Raw genomic sequence first — 24,332 nt, forward strand, 5'->3', positions numbered from 1 at the left:
GAAAGACCCAGGAGGCAAGAGAACGTATGAATAAGATTTATTTAACAGTTGTATGCAAATTAGTATCAAAAAGATGAAATGATAAAGTTCTTTGTTGCAGGAAAATCGATGGGCAGGGATGAGAATGACTTTAGGTTCTCCGGTGATTGTGAGGGACTGGTTCTTACTTGATGGTGTTGGGAAGGATGAGGGTGAACGCCGGGGTAGGTATCTGTGAACGTAGTAATGGGTGTTAACAGGACTTATATACTTCATATGTTGAGTGATGATTGGGTAGATCTGTGCTTAATGAATGAAGTGACGTTTGAGTCTTCCGGTAGAACTTGCACTAGAGCTGCCATTTCTCTTTTCATTCATCATATTAGTCTTTGAACTGCTGCAGAATATTATTCACTTCTCATTTAAATTATTACTGTAAAAGTATTTTAGTGAAGCTTCATCAAACCAACATCAAGTGATTTTAAAGCTTTAATCTGTGAAAAACAGAAAAACTGTTCTTCAGGAGTGATTGCTGATGTGATTGTGACTGAGGGAGATTCAGTCTCTCTAAACTCTGATCTTACTGAAATGAAGGATGATGATGTGATTCAGTGGAGGTTTGGAGATGAAAACACTTTAACAGCTGAAATCAATGTAACGGCCGACAGAATCACTGTATATGATGATGTTCTTGATGGGAGATTCAGAGACAGACTGAAGCTGGACAATCAAACTGGATCTCTGACCATCACAAACATCACAACTGAACATGCTGGAGATTATAAACGACTGATGATTTCAGGAAGAAGAAGTTTCTCACCAAAATCATTCAGAGTTTCTGTCTATGGTGAGTAGAGATCATTTGTCTTCTCCTTCAAATATTTTTATTTACTATTTACATGTTGAATTCTTTAAATCATTTTATAGTTTGAGATAACAGACCGTATAAAAACTCACTTGGAATATAAGATTATTGATTAGATTTGATCATATTTCTGTGTATTCAGAAATAATAGTTGATGTCAGCGCTGATTAGGGCTTGCACGGACTAGTCGAGAGATCGACTAGGCTACTTCAACCACTATTCGGCGCTGTCGGAAAACAATCGACTACTCGAGCGCCCATTAACCATAAATGAATTCAAAATTGCGAACATCACCAACAGACACCACACATCAGATGTGTGGAAGTGTTTCATCAAGGATGACAAAAATATCGTAATTTGCCAACTCTGTAAGGGGCCGTTCACATATCGCGTCTAAAAACGCTCTCCTTCTTTCCACACGTGCTTGAGCTCTCATGGCGTCTGTCGTTGCTATGCAACCATGAACTGCGCTCTCCATGATGACGAGGAAGTATCAGCAAAAGGATTAATGATTTCTAGCCCTTGCATTAGCTTTACTAGGCTTCTAGATATATTTATGGAGATTAGAAATAAAAACCCGCCCTGTACGGCTATGATCAGCTGTTCGGCCGAGCTTTCGATGTTGTTACGGAAATGCAAGCTTATCGGTTGGTTTTTGTCTCATGACCTGCGGTGTGCTTGTGGCATTCTGAAAGTTGAGATGTTTTCATTTCGCCGTGGCATAGGCGCGCCTGGAAAAACAAGGATATGAACTGGGCTAATAAACATTTATTGACAAGAACTATTTCTAGTATGTCTTTTTATTTACAGTAGCATGAAACACGAGTAGTCGAGTAACTCGAGTATTGTTTTGATAAGAAATCGACTTGCAGAAATCAGTAGTCGTGCAACCCCTAGCGCTGATATTAGTGTTTATTGACTGATCTGATCTCAGTTTGATGTGTTTATTCCTCAGACTCTGAGAACAACTGTTGTGGTCCTACTGAAGCTGTGATCCGATTGGTCCTCTCTGCTCTGGTGGGCGTGGCTACTGTCATTATATAGCTGGTAAGTCCCGCCCATCCGTAAAACCCACTGGACCTCTAGGTTGAAAAATCGTCAATGCAAGTGAATGGGAGAAAGTAATTATTTTCTGGTCCCGTTTGAATTGTGCCATGAATGTGAACATATGTTGTCTGTGAATTTTTTATATACTTTTTCATGTTACGAGTTTGACAGTATATGGTATGATTCTTCGGCTAGCAGTTGTGAAAAAGACATAACGAGAAAGACTACATGTCGCCTATGTGACGTCTCCCCATAAAGTTGACTTACCCGTGGTTTTCGCCAACCTCTACGATTTTGTCCTCTCCTGATTCAAACGGAACCAGAAAATAATTATTTTCTCACATTCACTTGCATTGACAATTTTTCAACCTAGAGGTCCAGCGGGGTTAGCAGAAGGGGCGGGACTTACCAGCTCTATTGTGTTTTAAGAGCTGAACGAGATCAAGCACATATTCACACATCAGGTACATAATTGATGATGTCATTTCTCACAGACTTATTTTGCATATATTAATGTATGTCAGATATATTTATGCCTTATTATGTTCATCTTTTCAGGAAGTATAGAAATCTAAAGCAAAATGCTGAAATTTAAAGGTTCTTCAAGTGTGTTTTCTGTTTTAGTGTGTTTTTTTTTTTTTGGTCATAATTAATACTGAATATTTGAGCTTGATTATTTTGGGATTTAAAAAAAAAAAAAAAAGTCTTTATTGTTTATATCTCTGTCGGATGTGAATGAAAGTGAATGAAAAAAAAAGTGAATAGAGAGACACAGATCACACTTTACTACTGCTGTGTATTTGCTGTATGTTTTTTCTTGCCTTTATCAATAAAGTTTCTCACTCTGAGGTTCAAGAGTCTCTCCATGTTTAATTATTATTATTTTATTTTTTTTCATTTATCATTTATCCTTTATTTAACCAGGAGAAGCCCATTGAGATTAAAAATCTCTTTTGCAAGGGAGACCTGGCCAAGATAGGCAGCAGAATTACATCACATCATTACATACGTACAAGACACACAAAAAACATGAAAATAAAAACAAATAAATTAATAGAAACAGTTTGAAAGCCAATTATGCACTTACAATGAAATCTCAATTAAAACATTGACATGTGAGGGAGTCCAACTCAAAACATCTCATTCTTAACTTAAAAACACTCAAAGGAATCAATTTACTAAGTTTTAAGTTGTTCTTCAGCAAATTCCATGTAAAGGGAGCAGAATAAACAAAGGCCTTTTTACCCAGCTCAGTACTGACATGTGGGACAGAAAGCAAGACAACAGCCTGAGAACGGAGAGAATAATGACCAGCACTTTTTTTCATAAGAAGTGAACATAAATAGGATGGAAGCACACCAAGAATAGAATATATATAAATGTATACCAATGACAAAGCCTCTATGTGGCCAGAGCAGACCACCCTACACGAGAGTACAGCTCACAGTGGTGGCTGCGAGCTTTACAATTATGTTGTTATGTACATTTATTATGTCCAGTGCGTCCTCGGTTTCAGTGTATTTGTGTGAGCGTCTCACTAATGCGTGTTCACTCTGAACAAAGTGAGCATTTAGAGATATCAGAGGAAACTTTCATACACACAGTTATAGCAGGCGATCTGTTCCTGCTCCATAAAACCATTAAAGAAACTCTGAAATCAGTCTGAGAGGAGAAACAATCGAGACATTTGATCAGAAATGAACAACAAACGTCCTGAAGAGAGTTACAGGAGAGAGCAGAGACAAACACTCACAGGATCTCATGACAAGATCAAACTGTTGCTTTAAGATGTTTTTAACACGTTACTGGTCAGTTTATTTCTGTTGAAAGTGTCATCATTGACTTACAGGAATTGTAGGCCTACTGGAGCTCAAAGTGACAAACTGACAATGTTCAGAGTGTGAATTAATCAGTTAAGAAAGAGTTAGACAGTCACACCCATTAACACTTAAAGATGTGCAGTTATTTTAGCTGACGGTGGAGTTTCACTTCACTTTACTACAGAGCAGCTTCACATCAGCGCGTCTGTTTATTACTGAACCAGTTTTGAAGAGTTTGTCTTTTCATATTTGTGGACTGAAACCGATGAAGATGTTTCTCCCTGTTTTGCTCTGTTTGTGTTTCTGGCGTCTGGATGGTGAGTTTAAATGTGTTTTTATGACTTCAGTTGTTTCTGTTCTGATATCATGTGGTTACAAAATATTCACTGTTATTCTCATATAGAAGTAATTAATCTGTTTACATTTATTTATTAATTTTATTAAAAGTTTAAATTCAGGTTTATACTCAGTTATTAGGGATTGATTTAATGAAATAAAATATTTCTGTCAGGAGGGACCACTATCGTCAAATACAATAGAACAATAGAGCATTGTGGAGGAGGAGGGTAATTCGCTCCTGAGAAACGCGATAGCTGTTGATAATACTGAAGGAGCTTATATATGAATACAGTGATAGGCGTCGTATTCCTATAGGTAGACGTGGATCAGCTGATGCGAGCTTGACTAACGTGACCTGCCAGAACTGACGCTACGCTTAATAAATGTGTTCAGCATTCTGCAGAATTTTTTTATTTGGTTTCTAGACTATTTAAAGTCGTAAAAAAGTGAGTAGTATTAAAATGAGGCGCATATAGATCCAACAGGCATGTATTCATAATACTCATAAGGCGCGTTTCCATTAAAGATTCTCGCAAAACTTTTGTGATTTTTTTCTAAATATCGATAAAAAACTATTGCGAAATGACGGCGTTTCCATTAACCGATGTTATGCGACTAAAACGTCATTTTTTCATCTTGTGATAAGTCATTCCAAAAATCATGGCAACGGACGTTGGTAAGTTTATAAATATATCACAGCCACGTACCACACTGGCCATTATTATTATTAATGAAGCGTGTTATCCAAGCATTAAAACCCTCATACTGTGTCTGTGAGCGGCACATATGAGGTGTTTCTGTGTTTTTCTCACTCATTTCTGCTTCGAGGTCTTGATTGTGGCATTTCTTTGAGGTTTAGAATCCAGTATTTCTGTCATTCTTTTGTCTTTTATGAATTCATTAAAGGTGCATTAAGCAACTTTTCATGTTAAAAATACCCGTTTTCTAACCCATACATGCTTAAACAATTGCCTAATGGGCTGAATGAGCCCTTCTCTGATCACTGAGATTGTCTCTATAATCCTGTAAAGTAAAATAAATAAGAGGGATTCGGGCCGGAATTTTAGACTGGGCGTGACGTCATGCGCGTTCATGCACGCTCACATAGCTATGCCTGGCAGGTTTGTGTATTCGCCACCATTCTCCGTAGAAGATGGATTCTAAGAGACCGGCTTGTAGTTCATTTCAAACACCAACGCAAACTCCACGTAAGATAAAAAAAAGAAAACTTTTGTCCGTGAGCGTGCACACCTCTGGTTGCAGTTTCGCTTGCCGCCAGAGGGGGCATAGTTCTGCAAAAACTCAGAGACTTGCGCAATGCACCTTTAAAGAACTCTGTCTCATATACTGTCCAAACACACCACGCCTTCTAAGTCAGGTGACCTGTAAATGCGCAAAAACTGTTTCCATTGCAGTTTTGCGAAATATTCCTTTTTCGAATTGCCTGAAAAACCACCTCATGCGAGCGTAAAACTTTTTAGCGATAAATGGGAGTTTTTGCGAAATTGTTTCCATTGGGCGTATTTTCAATTCGCAATTTCAATTTGCGCAATTTGAAGGGTACTGGAAACGCGGCTATAGACAGTAAAAGAAATGGACACAGCGACCCCATTGGATTCAATGGATACAAGTGAAGTCAATTAGAAGCTCTGTCTTCCTGATGGTTGAGCGACTGCGCAGACTCAAACTGAGCTTGACGATGTAGATGTGACGTGAGCACCCTGTCTGTCTTCTAGTAGCTGTGCCAAGAGAAATCTGAATCATTACCTTCCGAAACTCGCAGAGACGGAGAGTGTGAGTAGGTTTCCATGAGCTAGGAGCAGGAGCAACTTTTGCTAAGTATTCTGATTAATTATTTTGTCATTTTGCCTCCACGTCCCCCCGATTGCCCGCGAGCTTCTCCTCCTGTCTATACGGTAATTTCTCTACTGTGCGACAGAGAGTCGCGTGGTTATGACGCAATCGTTAGCCTATTTTTACAAAAACAGCTTCTACGGGGCCATAACGTAAGATACAAGGTAATGGAGCCTTTTATACATTTTCGTGTTTCTTTAGAAATAAATAATGGACAAATGGAGTCTTTAAACGCCTCAGATGTAAAGTTATTCGCTGTCAAAGTGATGTCAAAATGAATGGGAGTCAATGGAATGCTAACAGCAGGTGGAGGTCCGCTAATCAATGGCGGCGCCCGGGGAAACTTCAATATTTTATGAAACAGTGCCCCCCTGATAATACTAAGTAGGGCAGCCGGTCTCGGATCCTCCTCAGCTCAACAGCGCCACACAGTCTTCCAAATGTAAATTTGTGGTGGAAAATAGAACTGCAGCGCGCTCTAATTGAGAGATTTCAGACTGACCCGCTTATTTACCTTACGTAAACCTTCCTCTAGAACACTGCGATATCAGTCCGCTTCAGCTATGTGTATATTAGTCTGTATCAGGTCAGTAACTATTTGGCGTGTCTGTTCTCCCTATATAGAGTAGCGTATGAAATTAAAGAAAGCGTAAACCCTTTAATTTAAATTAAGTGAATAGCCTTTATTTACAGCAGTTCTTTTGTGGGCGTTTCTTCAACTAGGGGCACTTTTAGGCTTGTGAAGTTGAATTAAAAAAAACTTGTTCAAAAGTCACGTAACACAGTCTCATAAGTTTAAATAATTTGTCTAGTTTTAAGGTCTGTAAGAGGACAAACTTAGATTACAAGAGAAATTGTTAATATTTTACATTTTTTCCGACCTGCAATGAACAAATGTCATTTCCACCACATACAGCTGTTATTTAAAAACAGAATAATTTATGACACTCAAGAATAGTCTAAGATCATTTTTGTAACTAGTTTTATCAGTTTTTCCACAATGTACAATAATTATACATTTGTCAACGAGATAAATTGACTGCCTTAAGGACCAAATGGTGAACTGTACACCTGTCACACTCTGAAATTTAATATTGGTTTGGGCAAGAGCTTAATAGAAAATAAATAACTTGAATGTTTATATTAAGTAGAGCATGATCTTGTAAATTGTGGATACATTTTTAATGTCTGATGAGAACTTTTTAAATGTTTTTAAAAAATGTGTGTGGTGATGGAAATGACGGTGGTGGTGGAAATGACAATGAATTAACGTGAATGTAGAGAAACAGTAATATTTAGAGAAATATTTATTTGAAAAACTCTTAAACTCATCACACTCAGTAAACTCAATTCACAAAGTCAATCTACTCTTGCAATCCATATCAATTGTACTTTGTACTCATAAATGTCATTTCCACCACATGCTGTCATTTCCACCTCAGAGGGCAGTGTGGTGGAAATGACTGTGGTGGAAATGACATTTCTGTATTTTTTGTGAAAAAATGGAAGATAGCTTCACTGATCAGCTTTGAATTGATACTCAGCATTCCATGCATGCAAAATACTCTTATTTAACTTACAAAATTGTACTTTTTAAAAACACCCTTGAAGGTACAGCATGTTTCCACCACATGCTGTCATTTCCACCACAGAGGGCAGTGTGGTGGAAATGACTGTGGTGGAGGGTCCGTGTTTTCTGTAGTTTTTTGTGAAAAAATGGAAGATAGCTTCACTGATTAGCTTTGAATTAATACTTAGCATTTCATGTATGTAAAATACTCTTATTTAACTTACATTTTTTTACTTTTTAAAAACACCCTTGAAGGTACAGCATGTTTGGAAATGACGTAGAATAAATATATTAACTGATCAAGCAATATTTACCTTGATTTTTCTTATTTTGTTCTTGATGAAAATGTAAAATGGCCTCCATGTCCAACATGTGCTCTGATGTCTCTGAACATTTCCATAGAAACCACCTAAACAATCTTTCACACAAATGTTTTAAAGGGACATTACAGTGTTGTGGTGGAAATGACACCAATACTGTGCGACAGCTATATTTAGTATAAAAAGTAATATTGATGGTGGTCTCACATTAAATACTATAATGTATTTTAATTATTTTACTAGTGCTTAATTTAGGTATATTAATAGTTACTAGATAAGTCATACTTTTAAACTGTATTTTCATTGTTGAAGTTAAAAAGTCTGGGTGTGCGACAAGGATAAAACAGTGATTTTGACATCTATAAGGAGGTTGAAAAGTATGAAAAATTTATAATAGAAGGTTTTATTGTTAGTTTGAAAAAGAGAAGATTTTGTCCAAAATTTTATGTATTTTTAAAAATATGACCAAAGTACATAAAAGTGCCCATAGTCTAAGAATCACCCTTGTGTTTGTTTTATGTTTGTTCTGAGCAAGGTTATAATCGTTAACGAAAACGAGCTAAAAAACGAAACTAGGTGGAAAAAAACATTGTCGTTAACTGAAATAAAAACGAGGCATTACAAAAAAACGATAACTAACTAAAACTGTAATGTGTGTTTGGCAAAACTAACTAAAATAAAATTATAGAGTTTTCGTCTTTGTCAATGTCTTTCATAGAGCAAAACACCGGCCGCCACATATTGCGTTTTGCTATTCATCCTTTCCCGGCTCTTTGGTATCTCGTGAACACCTTTACACAATAAAAAGTGGTATAAAATTATTTTAAATTCTGAGTAATATTTTGGCAGTGTGTTAATGTCGACACGAGAAGCGATTGCGCCTTCTTTAGAAAGTTAACTAGTCGGAAGTTTGAGGTAAAATGCAGTTGGGTTGTCGATGTCAAAACTACGGAAGTGTATTGCATTCACTTGAGGAAAATCGCTGAATCGCAGAATTCTGAGATAATTAAGTCATTAATTCAGAAAAACAGAGCACATTTTTTTTAAATGAAAAACTATCTCATAATTCTGAGATAATTAAGTCGTTAATTCAGAAAAACAGAACAAAATATTTTTTTATGAAAAATGATCTCATAATTCTGAGATAATTAAGTCATTAATTCAGAAAAACAGAGCAAAAAAAAATTATTCATGAAAAATGATCTCGTAATTCTGAGATATTTAACTCATTAATTCAGAAAAAACATAGCAAAAAAAAAATTCATGAAAAATTATCTTGTAATTCTGAGATAATTAACTCGTTAATTCAGAAAAACAGAATACATTTTTTTCCTCAAGTGAATGCAGTACGCTTCCGTACAAAACACCATAAGCTGTGATTCAAAAATTAAATAATGTTATGTCATGTTTTTACTCTTACACTGAATATTTCCTGCTTCAATCCAGATCAACATCAAGTGATTTTAAAGCTTTAATCTGTGAAAAACTCTGTTTTCAGGAGTGTTTGGAGTTAATGGTGTTTGGCTAGTGTCAGTGAAAGAGGGAGATTCAATCTCTCTAAATTCTGACACTGAAATGAAGGATGATGATCTGATCCAGTGGAAGTTTGGATATAGCATCACTTTAATAGCTGAAATCAATAAACGGACCGACAGAATCACTGTATATGATGATGTTCTTGATGGGAGATTCAGAGACAGACTGAAGCTGGACAAACAAACTGGATCTCTGACCATCACAAACACCTCAATGAAACATGCTGGATATTATAAAATACTGACCAACAGTGCAAGAAAGAGTTTCGATCTCACAGTCTCTGGTGAGTTAAACATTTATTTCACCTGTTTTATGTTTTAATCAGCACAGAAATACAATTATTATTCCAAACTCCATTTTGCTTTTGTTGTTTGATTATATTCATTTCCAATTTAAACTCCAAACTATTTATTTTAGTAAACCATATAAAAAAAAACAAAAAAAAAACTGTTTCTGTTTGTTATGTGTGTGTGTTTTGTGAGACAGTAATGAAGAAAATATCAGTAAATAAGGGAGATTTTGTCACTCTACACAATGATCTTACTGAAATGAAGGATGATGATCGGATTCAGTGGAGTTTTGAATATGGACCTGTAATAGCTGAAGTCAATAAACGGTTTGACAGAATCACTGTATATGATGATGTTCTTGATGGGAGATTCAGAGACAGACTGAAGCTGGACAAACAAACTGGATCTCTGACCATCACAAACACCACAAACACAGACTCTGGAGTTTATAAACTTGACATCAACTATATGAAGATGATTTTCATTCTCACTTTCTACGGTGAGTAAAATTTCATTTCTCTTTCAATTCGGTTCACCTCGGCATTGCGTTTGCTAACGCTTATGGAAAACCCCTTCCTCCAAGTACTAAAACCCGATAAATTCAGAATACTCACATTTTGAACGTGCAGACGGCTTTAGCATATCAATATTATTCTGTGAAGCAGGGGAGTCTCAAGACGTTAACATTATTGCCCTACTTTGACGTTAAAATTACACAGCAGTGACTCTAAAATAGCATTCAAAATGTGCATTCAAAAGCACTGGGGAAGCACAGCTTTACTGTTCTGCGTAACAGCGTTTGCCAATGATTGAAACATGTCTTCGTTGCAATGAAAAAGCATATAAGAAATGTTCACAGATGTTGGATTTGCTTACAAGTTGTTCCATTAAGTTTGCTCCGGTCGCTTGCGAGTGTCCGCCAATGTTGAATGGATTCCTCTGATAACGTTGCCTAGAGCAACTTTGACGTAGTACTGTTCGGGTTTACAGTGTATTTAATCAGGGCGGTAACACCCGAAATATGGACGGGCTTCCCACACTATATAAGGAGGAGCTTGAACGTCATTCATTCAGAAACTTTTCCTTCAGTCAACCTTCTGCAAGAAGCCTATCATCAAGCAAGACTTATAATGATCCACACGCTGCAGTGGACAACGTCTTCTCGTCCCTTGCTGTGTTCTGGGGAGCCTTAAGGATGAGGATAAGGACGGCCTTTCGCAATTGCTGGGCATGAGACGTGACAAGTCAAGTCACCTTTATTTATATAGCGCTTCTTACAATACAGAGTGTTTCAAAGCAGCTTTACAGCGTTAACAGGGAAATAATGCAACAAAGTTTGTTTCTAGATTAAAATAGCATCACAGTCCAGCTTAAGTAAGTTCAGTGATGGCTTATTTTTGTTGTAAAAAAGTTATTAATTTAGTTTTAATTTATATATTTAGCCGCTCTGGAGAAAACTGTGATGTCATCGTCCAGCTCAGTTCAGTTCTCATTTAATGGTCTCAATGCAGGCAGATCAATAATACTGTTGAATATTAAATTAAATGTCCCCAACTAAGCAAGCCAAAGGCGACAAAGCCGAAATAGGCTTCAGTGGCAAGCCTTGGGAGAAACCAGGCTCAGTCGGGGGTCCATAGAAAGTACTGCCACTGCCAGACAGTAGAGGACACCGCACCATAATGAGCACGAGCGTATCAAACTCGTGAAGAACTATCTACGATCGACAATATGTTTACATGCAAACAAACAATCCATTAGTAAATGAATTGACGGCTCAATCGGACAGAAAAGCCTTCATCTAAACACCTTAATCGATCGGGGTGGTTTATTCCTTTTCTAATCCGATCGAGAGCACATGTAAACACTTGATGGTACTGAAAACCGAAACTGAAAGGACTGCACATGTGCAATGGCATATTGCGCGCAGAACGAGCTGTTCTTCCTGTTAATAAAGTGTCATGTGAGATCGCATTGCCCCCACTGCGGAGATATGAGTCTCTGGACTCTCGGGCCTCTTGTGGGCATCGTACAAGGCGAACTTAGAACTGAATCGAAAGGGAACGTCTCCAGTTACTCACATAACTTCCCTAAGACTAAGGAACGGTACATTGCATATACTGCTGTGTCACCTAGCTCGGGATCTTGCAATATCAAGTTGCTTCAGTCAAAATAATGACGTTCAAGTGCCACCTTGTATAGTAGTGGAACCCCCCCCATATTTTGCGCTCTTGAACACCGTTGGCCAGTGTTACTGGCGTGATTAATTAAGGCTTCTGTAGTATTTGGAGGAAGGGGTTTCCCCATTAGCATTAGCAAACGCAATATCTCATTCCCTCGTCTCAGGGAACTGAGGTTACGTGAATAACCATAGATGTTTCACTTCTTTTAGTTATTCAAGCTTTAAAGTTGATCTAAAGAAGTATCTTATCCTGATTAATTAGTTAAAAATACTAATTAGCATTTTATTTTACATCAGTAGCATCTAGGTTTATGTTTAACTTTCTATATCAAGTTGTTTAAATGTTTCACTTTTGATCTTAAAGTTTATTGACTGAGCTGATCTCAGTTTGATGTTTTTGTTTCTCAGACTCTGAGAACAACTGTTGTGGTCCTACTGAAGCTGTGATCCGATTGGTCCTCTCTGCTCTGGTGGGCGTGGCTACTGTCATTATTCTGGTTTATGAGATCAGATCCAGAAGAGCTGAAAAAGATCAAGCACAGATTCAAACATCAGGTACCTAATTTATGTAATTTCTCACAACCCGATTTTCATATATATTTATGAGTTTTAATAATTTATGCCTTTATATGTTTATCTTTTTCAGAAAGTATTGAAATCTAAAGCAGAACACTGAACTTCAAGTGTGTTCTTGTTCCTGTAGTGTTTTTGTCATAAATACTGATGATTATTTGTGCTTGTGCTCTCTCTTTCAGTGTCAGATTTAAAAAATTCCAATTTGAAAGGCCATTTTTGTTTATATTTCTCTAGAAGACACAGATATCAATTTACTACAACTGCTGTATATTTACTCTGTGTTTGCTTGCCTTTAGCAATAAAGCTTTCTCACTCTAAGGTTTAAGAGTGTTTTCTTACATTTATTATGTCAAGCACCCCCTGGAGGAATAGTAATTTTATGTAAGCAATTAGTGTGCTGTATTGTGAATAAGTCCCACTACCCCTCTATATAATGCGAGCATTCTGCCATAGGAACTCAAGTCAATTCGACTGAAGTGTGCAGCATGGTAGCAAGGCAAGTTACGCAGTACTCATTCCTGTTATCTCGGAACTGAGGTTACGTCAGTAACCGACTGAATGTACTATCTATACGGTTCACTCGTATTGGGTCACTAGACCTAGTCCAATCGGTCAAAGCCCAGCTACACAGATAGGACCCTTGCTTGTAGAGCAGACACTCCGCTGGACCATGCCCAGGATGAGCCTCTGGTGGAGTGTGTTTTTATTCTGATGGGGCGCTATAGGCCCATCGAAGCATAAGCTAGTGCAATTGCATCCACTGTCCAGTGGGTAAGTCTTTGCTTCATGACCAGATGTCCTTTGGTGCATCCTTGGAAGCACACAAAGAGATGCTCCGACTGCCTGAACGGGGCATAGAAAATGCTTGCCCTCAGAGGGGGAAAGAGCAGAGAGAGTAATGACCTGTGCTCTGAATGGAGTAGAGAGCACCTTAGGTACTTAGCCATGTCTTGTTTGAAGATGACTTTGCCATCATTAGGCCCAAACTCAAGGCAAGAAGCATTCACATAGAGTGCTTGCAAGTCGCCCACTCACTTGAGAAATGATAGGGCTGGCAGGAGGGCGGTTTTTAGAGAAAGGGGCAAAAGTTTGGCTGAGTGGAAGGGGTCCGACTCTTGTCGAGGAGCTGTTGAAGGAAAGACAGTACCAGTGAAATGTCACAGGATGTCAGGTCTTCAATCCGGGATGCGCACTAGCCGGAGAAAACAGACCACGTAAGGGCATAGAGGCATCTATTGGACAGGGCTCTAGTCACAGAAATCGTGTTTAGGACCCTCGCGGAGAGGACCATAAGCTCCCGTCGAGAGGCCAGAGGTGAAGGGCCCACAACTCTGGTTGGGGGTGCCAGATCATTCCTTTTGCTCCAGTCTGCCTGGTACGTGAGCTGCTCTCAGCAAACAGAGGTTGAGTCGTGCCCATAATAGGAGGCATCTGGATAGCTTGTACAGAGGCCTCAATCTGAGTTCACCTTGGTGGTTTATGTAGGACACCACTGCCATGTTGTCCGAGCGGACTAAGACCTGGTGTCCTCTCAGGTCTGGCAGGAAGGTTCTGAGGGCCAGAAAGACTGCCACTGCTCTGGCGTGAACGTGGCCGAATTGAGAACTGCTTCCAGAATCCGCTGGCTGGAAGACAGAGAGCTCTTGGCATCGTTGATCCTGAGTCCAAGGCATTCCAAATGGCTGAGTAAGAATCTGTGAGCGTCTAGCTCAGTCTCCGACTGGGCTAATACAAGCCAGGTGTCTAAGTAATTCAGGATGCACACTCCCTTCTGTCTCGGGCACTTTGTAAAAGTGTGTGGAGCCAGAGACAGTCCGAATGGAGGACTATAGGGTGATAAGCCGCTATCTGGATATGAAAAACCAATCCCCTTGGCACACTTGCGAGAGGATTTGTTTCCATGTTATCATCTTGAACGCTCATTTCATAAAGGCGTGGTTCAGATGCCTGAGATCGAGGATGGGCCTGAGGCTGCCATCCTTCTTTGGCACGAGGAAGTAGCAGCTGTAAAAGCCTGACTCACTGTGCACTGGAAGAACAGCTTCTATAGCCCCTTTCCCCAGTAAATTCATCACTTCAGTGGGGAGGACGTGAGCCACATTGCTCCTTATAATTGTGGAAACCACGCCCCTGAGGCGGGGAGGCCTGCAAGCGAATTGCAGCGAGTAACCTCATTTGATTATGTTCAAAACCCAACTTGACACCCCAGGGCCCCAATGCTTGCAAAAACACAATGGCGAAGGATCCAGCTTTATCTTAGACCGGGGACCTTGGCACTTAAGAAAGGGGTAGTGCTTATCTGCGTCCTTGATCTCCATTAGGTTGAGCCATAAGTGACGTTCCAACACCACAAAGCTGGCCATAGCTCTGCCAAGAACCTGGGCTGTAGTTTTAGTGGTTCGCAGGGCCAAGTCAGTCTAGCTATGCAGGCGGATTTACTCGGCGCCCATTCCAGCTCTAGCGTCACTCGAATCTCTAGACGGTAGAGGGTGGGGTTATCCAGCGAGCCCAACCAGTCCTCCATGTCTGAAGCTGCCAATGACATCAGGGAGATCAGATCCCCTGAATGAGACCAGGCCGCTCGTACCAGAAGAGGGGCGCTTGACTGCACGGTAGTAGAGCACCTGAGAATCCTCTTGGGGAGAGTGAGGCACACAGGAACTGTGCTGACATGAGCTCACTCGTGCCCGATCTCTCAGGCCTCTGGCTCTGCTGTTTTTTCCTCTGAGGTTCCTGGGAGGAAGAGAACAGGAGACCGTGAGGGGCGGGACCATTGTCTAGAAATTAAGCAGTCCATGAGCGAAGAGAGGTGAGACTCATACTCTTGCAGTGAGAACAGCTCATCTCAGTGAGCGCAGCTTCTGTGTGGGATTTCCCCAGACAGGTGACGCACTCACTGTGCTCATCAAATGGGTGCAGGGGTGCCCTGAGCGTGCCACACTTGAGGTGCAGCATTTACAACAACGCCCCATGGAATTTGCTCTTTTAGAAATGCCGGATGGCCACAGGGAAGATCGCTGAATCAGCTCGAGTGCAGAGTGCTGTCAATCCGCTTGCTTGCAGAGCGCCGATCAGTCAGCTTGATAGCAGGATAGGAATCTGAGTTCCTATGGCAGAATGTATGACGCAGCACGATTGAACCGTATCGATAAGGAACGTGTTAGTTTCAAAAGAGTTATTTTACTCAGATTTTCCAAAGTGTGGTAAAGTCTGCAATAAAAAAAAGAGATCTCTTTATAAACTCAAGTATTTCTAGATAAAATTTTCCAAACACCAAATCTCTCTGGTAACCAAATGCAAATTTCTCCAAATGAACAATTATATAGGTTATTGTGTTCTCTCATTATTATTCGCTGATTAATTTTGTTGTAACAATGCAGGCAAACATTATAAATGTTATTCACTGGTTTCGGGATCAAAGTCGATGCTGCAATGGTTTTCATCTTAGTTTTATATTTACAGAAATGTGGTTAGATCTGTTGGGTGGATAAACAGCTTCTGCTGAATGTTTGTGGAACGTTTTTTTCTCTAAGAACGATAAACTCCTGCTTGTGCACTTTAAAAGTGCACGCTTTCACTGCGTGATGTAGCCAATTATAATGCAGTGTGAATTCCCCCAAACATCAAGATATGAGGATAAAATCTGGATGACTTTTCATATCTTTTTACACTTATGTCGTAAGACCATGTTAAGCAATATCACACGAGAAAGAGTGCTGTTTTTCCTGAACATCAGCATGATTGTAAATGTGATACTGATTTTATGTAACAGTTCAACAAACAAAAAGTTAACATTGAGTTACATCTTAGACACAATATTGTCTGTTTTTGCTCTGTTTCACAAAGAATATAGTTATATCATATAGGCTACAAACAAATCCACAGAAGAGCAGTCACACGTCTCTGAGAAACACACACACAGCAGTGTTTTGTTTGAATCTGCATTTTATAACGAATTGGGTGAGTCAAGGATGATTCAAAGACCCATTATTAAATACAGTCACTTGCTTCATTCCTGAATCAGTCGGTTGTTTTGAACGAATCGGCTGAATTAATTAAGACAGTGATTTGCCGCCACATACTTGTAGTTTTAGTTTCATATTTAAAGTATCATTTAAGTTTTTTAATATTTTTTATTGTTTTAATATTTTTCAAGTTGTATTCAAAACAATATCGACATTACAGTATGTTCAGTGTGTTCATGGACTTTTAGTTTGTTTTCATTCATCTTCTGTGTTCCTTGTTCGTTTACATCAGCTGTGTGTCATTAATCATCTTGTTTGATTCACTATTTAAGTTCTCCCTTTACAGTCTGTCAGTCTGCCTGTCTTTTGGGATTTACTTCTAAACTTAGTCTGGAAATATCTTCATTGTCTTCCCCTGCATGCACACACCTGTGACAGAAGACCGAACCAAGATATGGATTATGCAGCTCGATTTGCTGCTGTGGCTCTTAATAGCACAGATTTTTTGTCTTTTTCTGAAAGTTTTTTTTATCTCGCCATCACCAGCCCATGACGACGAGACCCTGGAGTCACTGTTCTGGATCAGGGTAAATTACAATCATCTTGTCAACCTCCCAGACGCCACCGGTCAGAACTGTAAAGAAGCCATCCGGTGTCTGGAGAGCGTCCTTCATCCTCCATACTGTAATGGCGCGGCTCGGTTCAGCACGGCATGGCTGGTATTTTTCTGACCGGTGGGTGAGCCAGCGACATCAACGGATGAGGGAACATTAAGTACGAAAAATGAGGACTGGCTGATAGACTTCAATAAGGAAGTTTCAACTTCCACCCTATCACACTATGAACAGCACTATGAACTATGATTTAATAATTTCTTCAATCTACATGGACTGTGCTATTCTAAATGTTTTTCTGTCAAGATTTGTGGCACCGCGAAGCTCAGCCAGTCCCTCAGCACCTACAGCTCCGGGGAGTCCCTGTGACGTCGAGCTGCAGCTCATTCATCCGTGCGAGAGGATCCTGCGCCTGCACCTATGGCTGCAGCGGGTTCCTCCTTCCCCTTGGCGTCGCCTCTGTCTTCCATCACACCGGCTCCACCTCAGCCCTCGGGTTCTCTGGCTTCACCTTCGACGTTCGTCGCCGTGGCATCGCCTCCAGTGCCAGCGATGTTGCTTGATTACATTGGCTCTGTGCCTGAGGATCCATCGGCCACATCTCTGTCGGTTTTCCCCCAGTTTTCGTCAGCCTCAACACCACCTGGACTCCTCCCTCCCTCGTCCCTCATCTCTGGGCTGTCGGCACTGGCTAGCTCTGGGTCTGTGCTAGCAGAATATCTCCACCTTTACCGCCAGGGGATCGTCGTCTACTCACCACCATCCCATCACCACATTCTGCACCATCTTGGACCCTTCAGTTCCGTCTCCTCCCAGTCAGCCATCCTCTGCCTAAACCTCCTCCAGCTTGCCTTGGCATGCCTACCTTTTGCCATCTCTTCGCCATCTACTGTCTCCTTGCCTGCAGCATCGCCTCGGCCACATCCACAGCACCCTCCATCCCTAGCTCACTTCTCCTGTTACGGCACAAGGTCACGCCTACCGGGAGAGGGCGTTCTGTCACAGTATGTTCAGTGTGTTTAGTTTTCATGGACTTTTCATTTGTTTTCAGTCATCTTCTGTGTTCCCTGTTCAGATACCCGCCACTTGTTTGTTTAGAACTGTCTGCCTGCCTTTTGGAATTTACTATTAAACTTTGTTGTTTGGAACTATCTTCATCGTCTTCGTCTGCCTGCTTGCTTGCCAACACCTGTGACAATTATTTATGCATTTCCAGTTATGCATTTATGCTACATCAGAGCTGCATTAATCAGTCTGTGTAAATGAATGTGGAGGGAAAAGCGCGCTTTGCGCGGGTGCAAAATAGGAATGATACATGCGTTGGTGTACAAAGTCAATTGCGCTGGGTGCAAGATAGGGCCCAATGTGTTATGTGTATGCCAGGTTAAAGAGATGTGTTTTTACTCTAGATTTAAACTGACAGAGTGTGTCTGCCTCCCAAACAAAGCTAGGAAGACTATTCCACAGTTTGGCGCTAAATAGGAAAAGGATCTACCGCAGTGATCTCAAACTCAATTCCTAGAGGGCCACAGTTCTGCACAGTTTTGCTCCAACCCTAATCAAACACCTGATCCAGCTAACCAAGTCTTCAGGATTACTAGAAACTTCCTTGCAGGTGTGAGTTGGAGCTGGTTGGAGCTAAACTGTGCAGAGCTGTGGCCCTCCAGGAAATGAGTTTGAGACCACTGATCTACCGCCTCCAGTGTATTTTGATATTCCAGTTATTATCAACTGGCCAGAACTGTGAGACTGCAGTGGATGTGAAGGACTATAAAGTGATAAAAAAGCTCAAGTACTGAGGAGCAAAACCATTCAGGGATTTGTTAGTAATCAGCAGGAATTTAAAATGTATGCGGTGTTGAGTTTTTCATTTTTAATTTCTCTGTACAAACATCTGTGTGTGTGGTTTGATCTGTCGGTGGATAAGCAGCTTCTGCTGGATGTTTGTCGTCTCTGTGTGTGTCGGTAGTTTGTGACTGAAGCGTTTCTTCATTTTCTCTCCTGCTAATAAGAAGCTCACAATCTTCCACTCCACACAAAACATCTTTACACTGAAATAAAGTGAATCCATCAACAGTCAAATAAGAGTCACAGGTCAGAGGTCAAATATGATTGACAGCTCACAGCACTAAATAACACACCAGTAGATACAGATATCTAATCCAATATTTCACTCTTCTGCTATTAGTTTTCATTCAGGGCCAGAATTCATTTGAAAATGTAAGATCAGCAAAAGCTTGTTGATTTTTGTGATGTTAAAGGAGACGGATGTGTGAGCGGAAACTAACTGAGGTTGGGGGAGGATTCACACCTGATAAATATCACAGTTCAGTCTTTCAGATCAGTCTGAGTGTTTCAGACATTAAGAGTTACTATCGTGGGCTTTTCAGTGAACCGATGAAGAAAATGTTTCTCAAATTAGTTTTGCTCTGTTTGTGTTTGTGGCGTCTGGATGGTGAGTTTTAAATGTGTTTTTCTGGTTTCAGTTGTTTCTGTTCTGATGTGATAAATTACTGGTTAAATTAGTCAGAAAGGATTAACATTCACTGTTATTCTCATATAAAAACATATAATGTGTGATTTTGCTGAGAGATAACACTCTCTTATTTGAGATTAAAGTCACTTGATTATATAAAACTGTTTAACTATTTCTCAATATTATTCTTCATCTTTTGTCTTTGTGCTGCTGCAGAATATTAATCACTTCACATTTACATGATTAAAAGTATTTTGGTGAAGCTTCATCAAACCAACATCAAGTGATTTAAAAGCTTTAATCTGTGAAAAACTCTGTTCTTCAGGAGTGTTTGCTGAAGATGTGTTTGTGTTTGAGGGAGATTCAGTCTCTCTAAACTCTGATCTTACTGAAATGAAGGATGATGATGTGATTCAGTGGAGGTTTAAAAACACTTTAATAGCTGAAATCAATAAACGGGCCGACAGAATCACTGTATATGATGATGTTCTTGATGGGAGATTCAGAGACAGACTGAAGCTGGACAATCAAACTGGATCTCTGACCATCACAAACACCAGATATGAACATGATGGAGATTATATACTACAGATCAACAGTGAGATCAAGAGGTTCAGGCTCCACAGTGAGTAAACCTTTTGAGTGATGCGGTCCCACATTTTGGGATTTGGAATGTTCAGTGATGTCACATAACTGTCAGATTCAAACTCTTCAGACAATTTGAACTGCGGCGCAAACAAACATGGCGGCGCCATCTCACATTTTAAATAAAGATCATGAAGGTTCGCCATGGAAACAATAATGTGGAAACGTTCTAAAATAAATGTCGCCTTGATAAACTCACCCAGTCAGAATCACGCGTGAAAGGGTTAAATAGACTATTGGTTTCACCTGTTTTTAATGACAAAATTAAATTCCATTTTTTCTTTTTGTTGTTTTTTGATATTGTTTATTTCAGTCACTCTAATCTCTGATCTTAGTAATAGTAGTTTATAGTAATCATCATGATTTTTAAATGTATGCAATGTTTGATAGAGAGCAAACGCAGTGTTGACAGAGCCGGGCTAATATGATCACACTTCCTGGTTCTAGTAAGAGCTCGAGCTGCTGGAGTTTGCTTGGTAACGCTTTAGATTACAGCCCGCAAAGAACTGCGTATTTAAAACTAATTTACAGTGTAACTTTCTGTAATTATAGTGTACCTACAACATGTAAAGTTTTAGGAATAAAGCGGTAAAAACCAGAAGAATTAACAAATTATTTATACTGTCGGTATTTTAGAACTAAGCGTTACTTATTCTACTATTATGATACAACAATCTTACATTTGAGAGAAATTTAGCGAGAACAGACACTGCAAACCTTTTTGTAATAACAGTATACCAATACATATAGGCTTTTAAAAAATTATAGGGTCCATATCTGTGCATTTATACAGGACTTTCTTTCAACAAAAGTGCACTGAGAACTAAAACTATTGCAACTTTTGCTTAAATACTGGAGAAATATACTCTTGTTCATGTAGTTACAGGGTAAGTGTGACTTCTGCGGGCTGGACATTTAAGTGGTGCTTGTTACTCTTTTCCTCCATTAAGTTAATACTAACACTTTCTTTTCTTTTTCTCTTCTATCAGATCAAGTTTGAATTCAAAACTCTGTTATTATGGATTGATTAAATAAAATAATATAAATATGAAGCTCAGATACTCAGCATTAGTTTGAGTGTGACATTAAACATTAAAGTAAAAGTGTCTTTTTTAGTTATTGTTCCATAAATCTTTTTCTCTTTTCATTCTTCATCTTTTGTCTTTGAACTGCTGCAGAATATTATTCACTTCACATTTACATGATTAAAAGTATTTTAGTGAAGCTTCATCAAACCAACATCAAGTGATTTTAAAGCTTTAATCTGTGAAAAACTCTGTTCTTCAGGAGGGAGTATTGTAGTGAAGTCAGTGATGGAGGGAGATTCAGTCTCTCTAAACTCTGATCTTACTGAAATGAAGGATGATGATGTGATTCAGTGGAGGTTTGGATATGAAAACACTTTAATAGTTGAAATCAATGTAACGGCCGACAGAATCACTGTATATGATGATGTTCTTGATGGGAGATTCAGAGACAGACTGAAGCTGGACAATCAAACTGGATCTCTGACCATCACAAACACCAGAGCTGAACATAATGGAGAATATAGATTACAGATCAACAGTGAGAGAACAAGATTCAGTCTCATTGTCTTTGGTGAGTTAAATATCAGTTTCACTTGTTTTATATTTTATTCAGCTCAAAGATACAATAATGCAACATTCATTTTGCTTTTGGTTTTTAATGATGATATTAATTTCAATTTTAAATTTCAAACTATTTACTTTTATAAATCATTAACTGTGTGTGTGTGTGTGTGTGTGTGTGTGTGTGTGTGTGTGTTGGTGATTCAGGACTGGTGTCAGTGATGGAGGGAGATTCAGTCTCTCTAAACTCTGATCTTACTGAAATGAAGGATGATGATGTGATTCAGTGGAGGATTGGAGATGAAAACACTTTAATAGTTGAAATCAATGCAACGGCCGACAGAATCACTATATATGATGATGTTCTTGATGGGAGATTCAGAGACAGACTGAAGCTGGACAAACAAACTGGATCTCTGACCATCACAAACATCAGAACTGAACATGAAGGAGATTATAAACTACAGATCAACAGTGAGATCAAGAGATTCAGTATCTCTGTCTTTGGTGAGTTCAAAAAAAGTTTACACCTGTTTTTTTAATGACATATTTTTAATGAATTCATACACAATTTTGTTTTTGTTATTTTATATTTTTTATTTTTAATATAAATTTTAAACTATTCAAATTTAATAAACCATTATAAAGTGATTTAACAGTATTAATCTTTGCAAACCCTGTTTCTGTTTGTTCTCTGTGTGTTTGACAGATGAAGTGAAGTCAGTGTCAGTGAAGGAGGGAGATTCAGTCTCTCTAAACTCTGATCTTACTGAAATGAAGGGTTATTATTGGGTTCAGTGGAGGTTTGAAAACACTTTAATAGCTGAAATCAATAAACCGGCCAACAGAATCACTGTATATGATGATGTTCTTGATGGGAGATTCAGAGACAGACTGAAGCTGGACAATCAAACTGGATCTCTGACCATCACAAACACCACAACTGAACATGATGGACATTATAAACTACTGATGATTTCAGGAAGATTGTCATCAAAAGCATTCAGAGTTTCTGTCTATAGTGAGTAAAGATAATTTTTCTTCTCCTTCAAATATTCATATCTACTATGTTGAATTGTTGAATCTTTACAGTTTGAGATGACAGACCGTATAAAAATTCACTTGGAACCGAATATAAGATTGTTGATTAGATTTGATCATATTTCTGTGTATTCAGAAATATTAGTTGATGTCAGCGCTGATATTAGTGTTTATTGACTGATCTGATCTCAGTTTGATGTGTTTATTCCTCAGACTCTGTCCACTGTTGTGGTCCTACTGAAGCTGTGATCCGATTGGTCCTCTCTGCTCTGGTGGGCGTGGCTACTGTCATTATTGTGGTTTATGAGATCAGATCCAGAAGAGCTGAACGAGATCAAGCACATATTCACACATCAGGTACATGATTGATGATCTCATTTCTCACAAACTGATTTTGCATATATAATTATCTGTGAGATTTATTAATGTATGGCTTTTTATGTTCATCTTTTTCAGGAAGTATTGAAATCTAAAGCAGAACGCTGAACTTTAAAGGTTCTTCAAGTGTGTTTTTTGTTCTTCGTGTTTTTTTCATAATAAATACTGATGATAATTTGAGTTTGTGCTCTCTTTCAGTGTCAGATTTTAACAGTGTCACTTTATTGTTTATATTTCACTTTATTGTTTATATTTCTCTCAGGTACAAAAAAAAAAATGAATAGAGACACAGATTTCTCTTTACTACTGCTGTATATTTGTCATATTTATTTTCTTGCCTTTATCAATAAAGTTTCTCACTCTGAGGTTCAAGATTCTCTCCATGATTTATTCAGAGGAATACAAACTTTATGTATATTTTAAATATTTCAGCAGTGTACCATATACAGCTTTATTTCTATTTTTTTCACAGGTGCTTCTTATAGAATTGAAGGAGAATTGAGAGAATTGAAGGATTCCTGTGGATCGATTGCTCCTGTCTACCCTGCTGCTGCTGCTGCTGCGTTGCATTAGTTTGCGTCTGTAAGCTTCGTATCTTTCTGTTTTAATCATTATTTACTATCATTTCTTGTTATTTATACTGCTAAATATAACAATCAACATCACACATTAACCTGACATCGCTAGCTTCAATCTAGCACAACACGCTAGTAATTCGCTAGCCTGTTAGCGTGCCACCCGTGCGCTCTTTATTTATTTATTTATTTATTTATTCTCTAGCGCGCTCGCGTCTTCTGTGCGCAATTTATTTATTTATTTATTTTTCCTCGCGCCTTTTACAAGTTCATCAAAAACCTGTGGTGAGTATCAGTCAACAAACACGGTGAGTCATGTCATCTCCTCTTATTGTCACCTGCACCTCATGTAACATGTACAGCATAGCCTTCTCTGCCAGCACAGGTTTTACATGTGATAAATGCAGGGAGATAGTTAGGCTGGCGGAGAAGATTTCAGAACTAGAAACACGCATCTAAGCTTTAATTGAGGTTAATTGTAAGAGTGCAAGGGCCTTAGATACTGCTTTGGATGCGACTAGCTTAGTGACCTCTGTACATAGCACGGTTCCTGCTGCACGGGGCAATTGGGTGACGGTGAGACGCTATAGTCGCGGGACAAAACACCGCTCTTCCGTTCCGATCACAACATCAAACAGATTCTCCCCACTCAGTGAAACACCCACTGAGAATTC

At 39.1% G+C, this 24,332-nt stretch overlaps 2 protein-coding genes across 2 annotated transcripts in view; both read left to right on the forward strand.

Moving 5' to 3' along the window:
* LOC307169650 (uncharacterized protein) overlaps positions 1-24,332 on the forward strand; it is a gene marked incomplete at both ends in the record, with an annotated part of 78,866 nt that overhangs the window by 14,784 nt on the left and 39,750 nt on the right. The gene's annotated exons all lie outside the window — the stretch shown is intronic.
* Positions 3,877-12,697, forward strand: LOC307170264 (uncharacterized protein). Its single transcript, XM_079891349.1, has 5 exons — positions 3,877-4,028; positions 9,293-9,613; positions 9,817-10,119; positions 12,208-12,354; positions 12,446-12,697. Exons 1-5 carry the CDS (start codon positions 3,977-3,979, stop codon positions 12,460-12,462), a joined length of 840 nt encoding a protein of 279 aa, XP_079747475.1. The 5' UTR covers positions 3,877-3,976; the 3' UTR covers positions 12,463-12,697.

This window comes from Squalius cephalus, assembly GCF_949319135.1.
Source record: "Squalius cephalus genome assembly, chromosome: 13".
Classification (NCBI taxonomy): Eukaryota; Metazoa; Chordata; class Actinopteri; order Cypriniformes; family Leuciscidae; genus Squalius; species Squalius cephalus.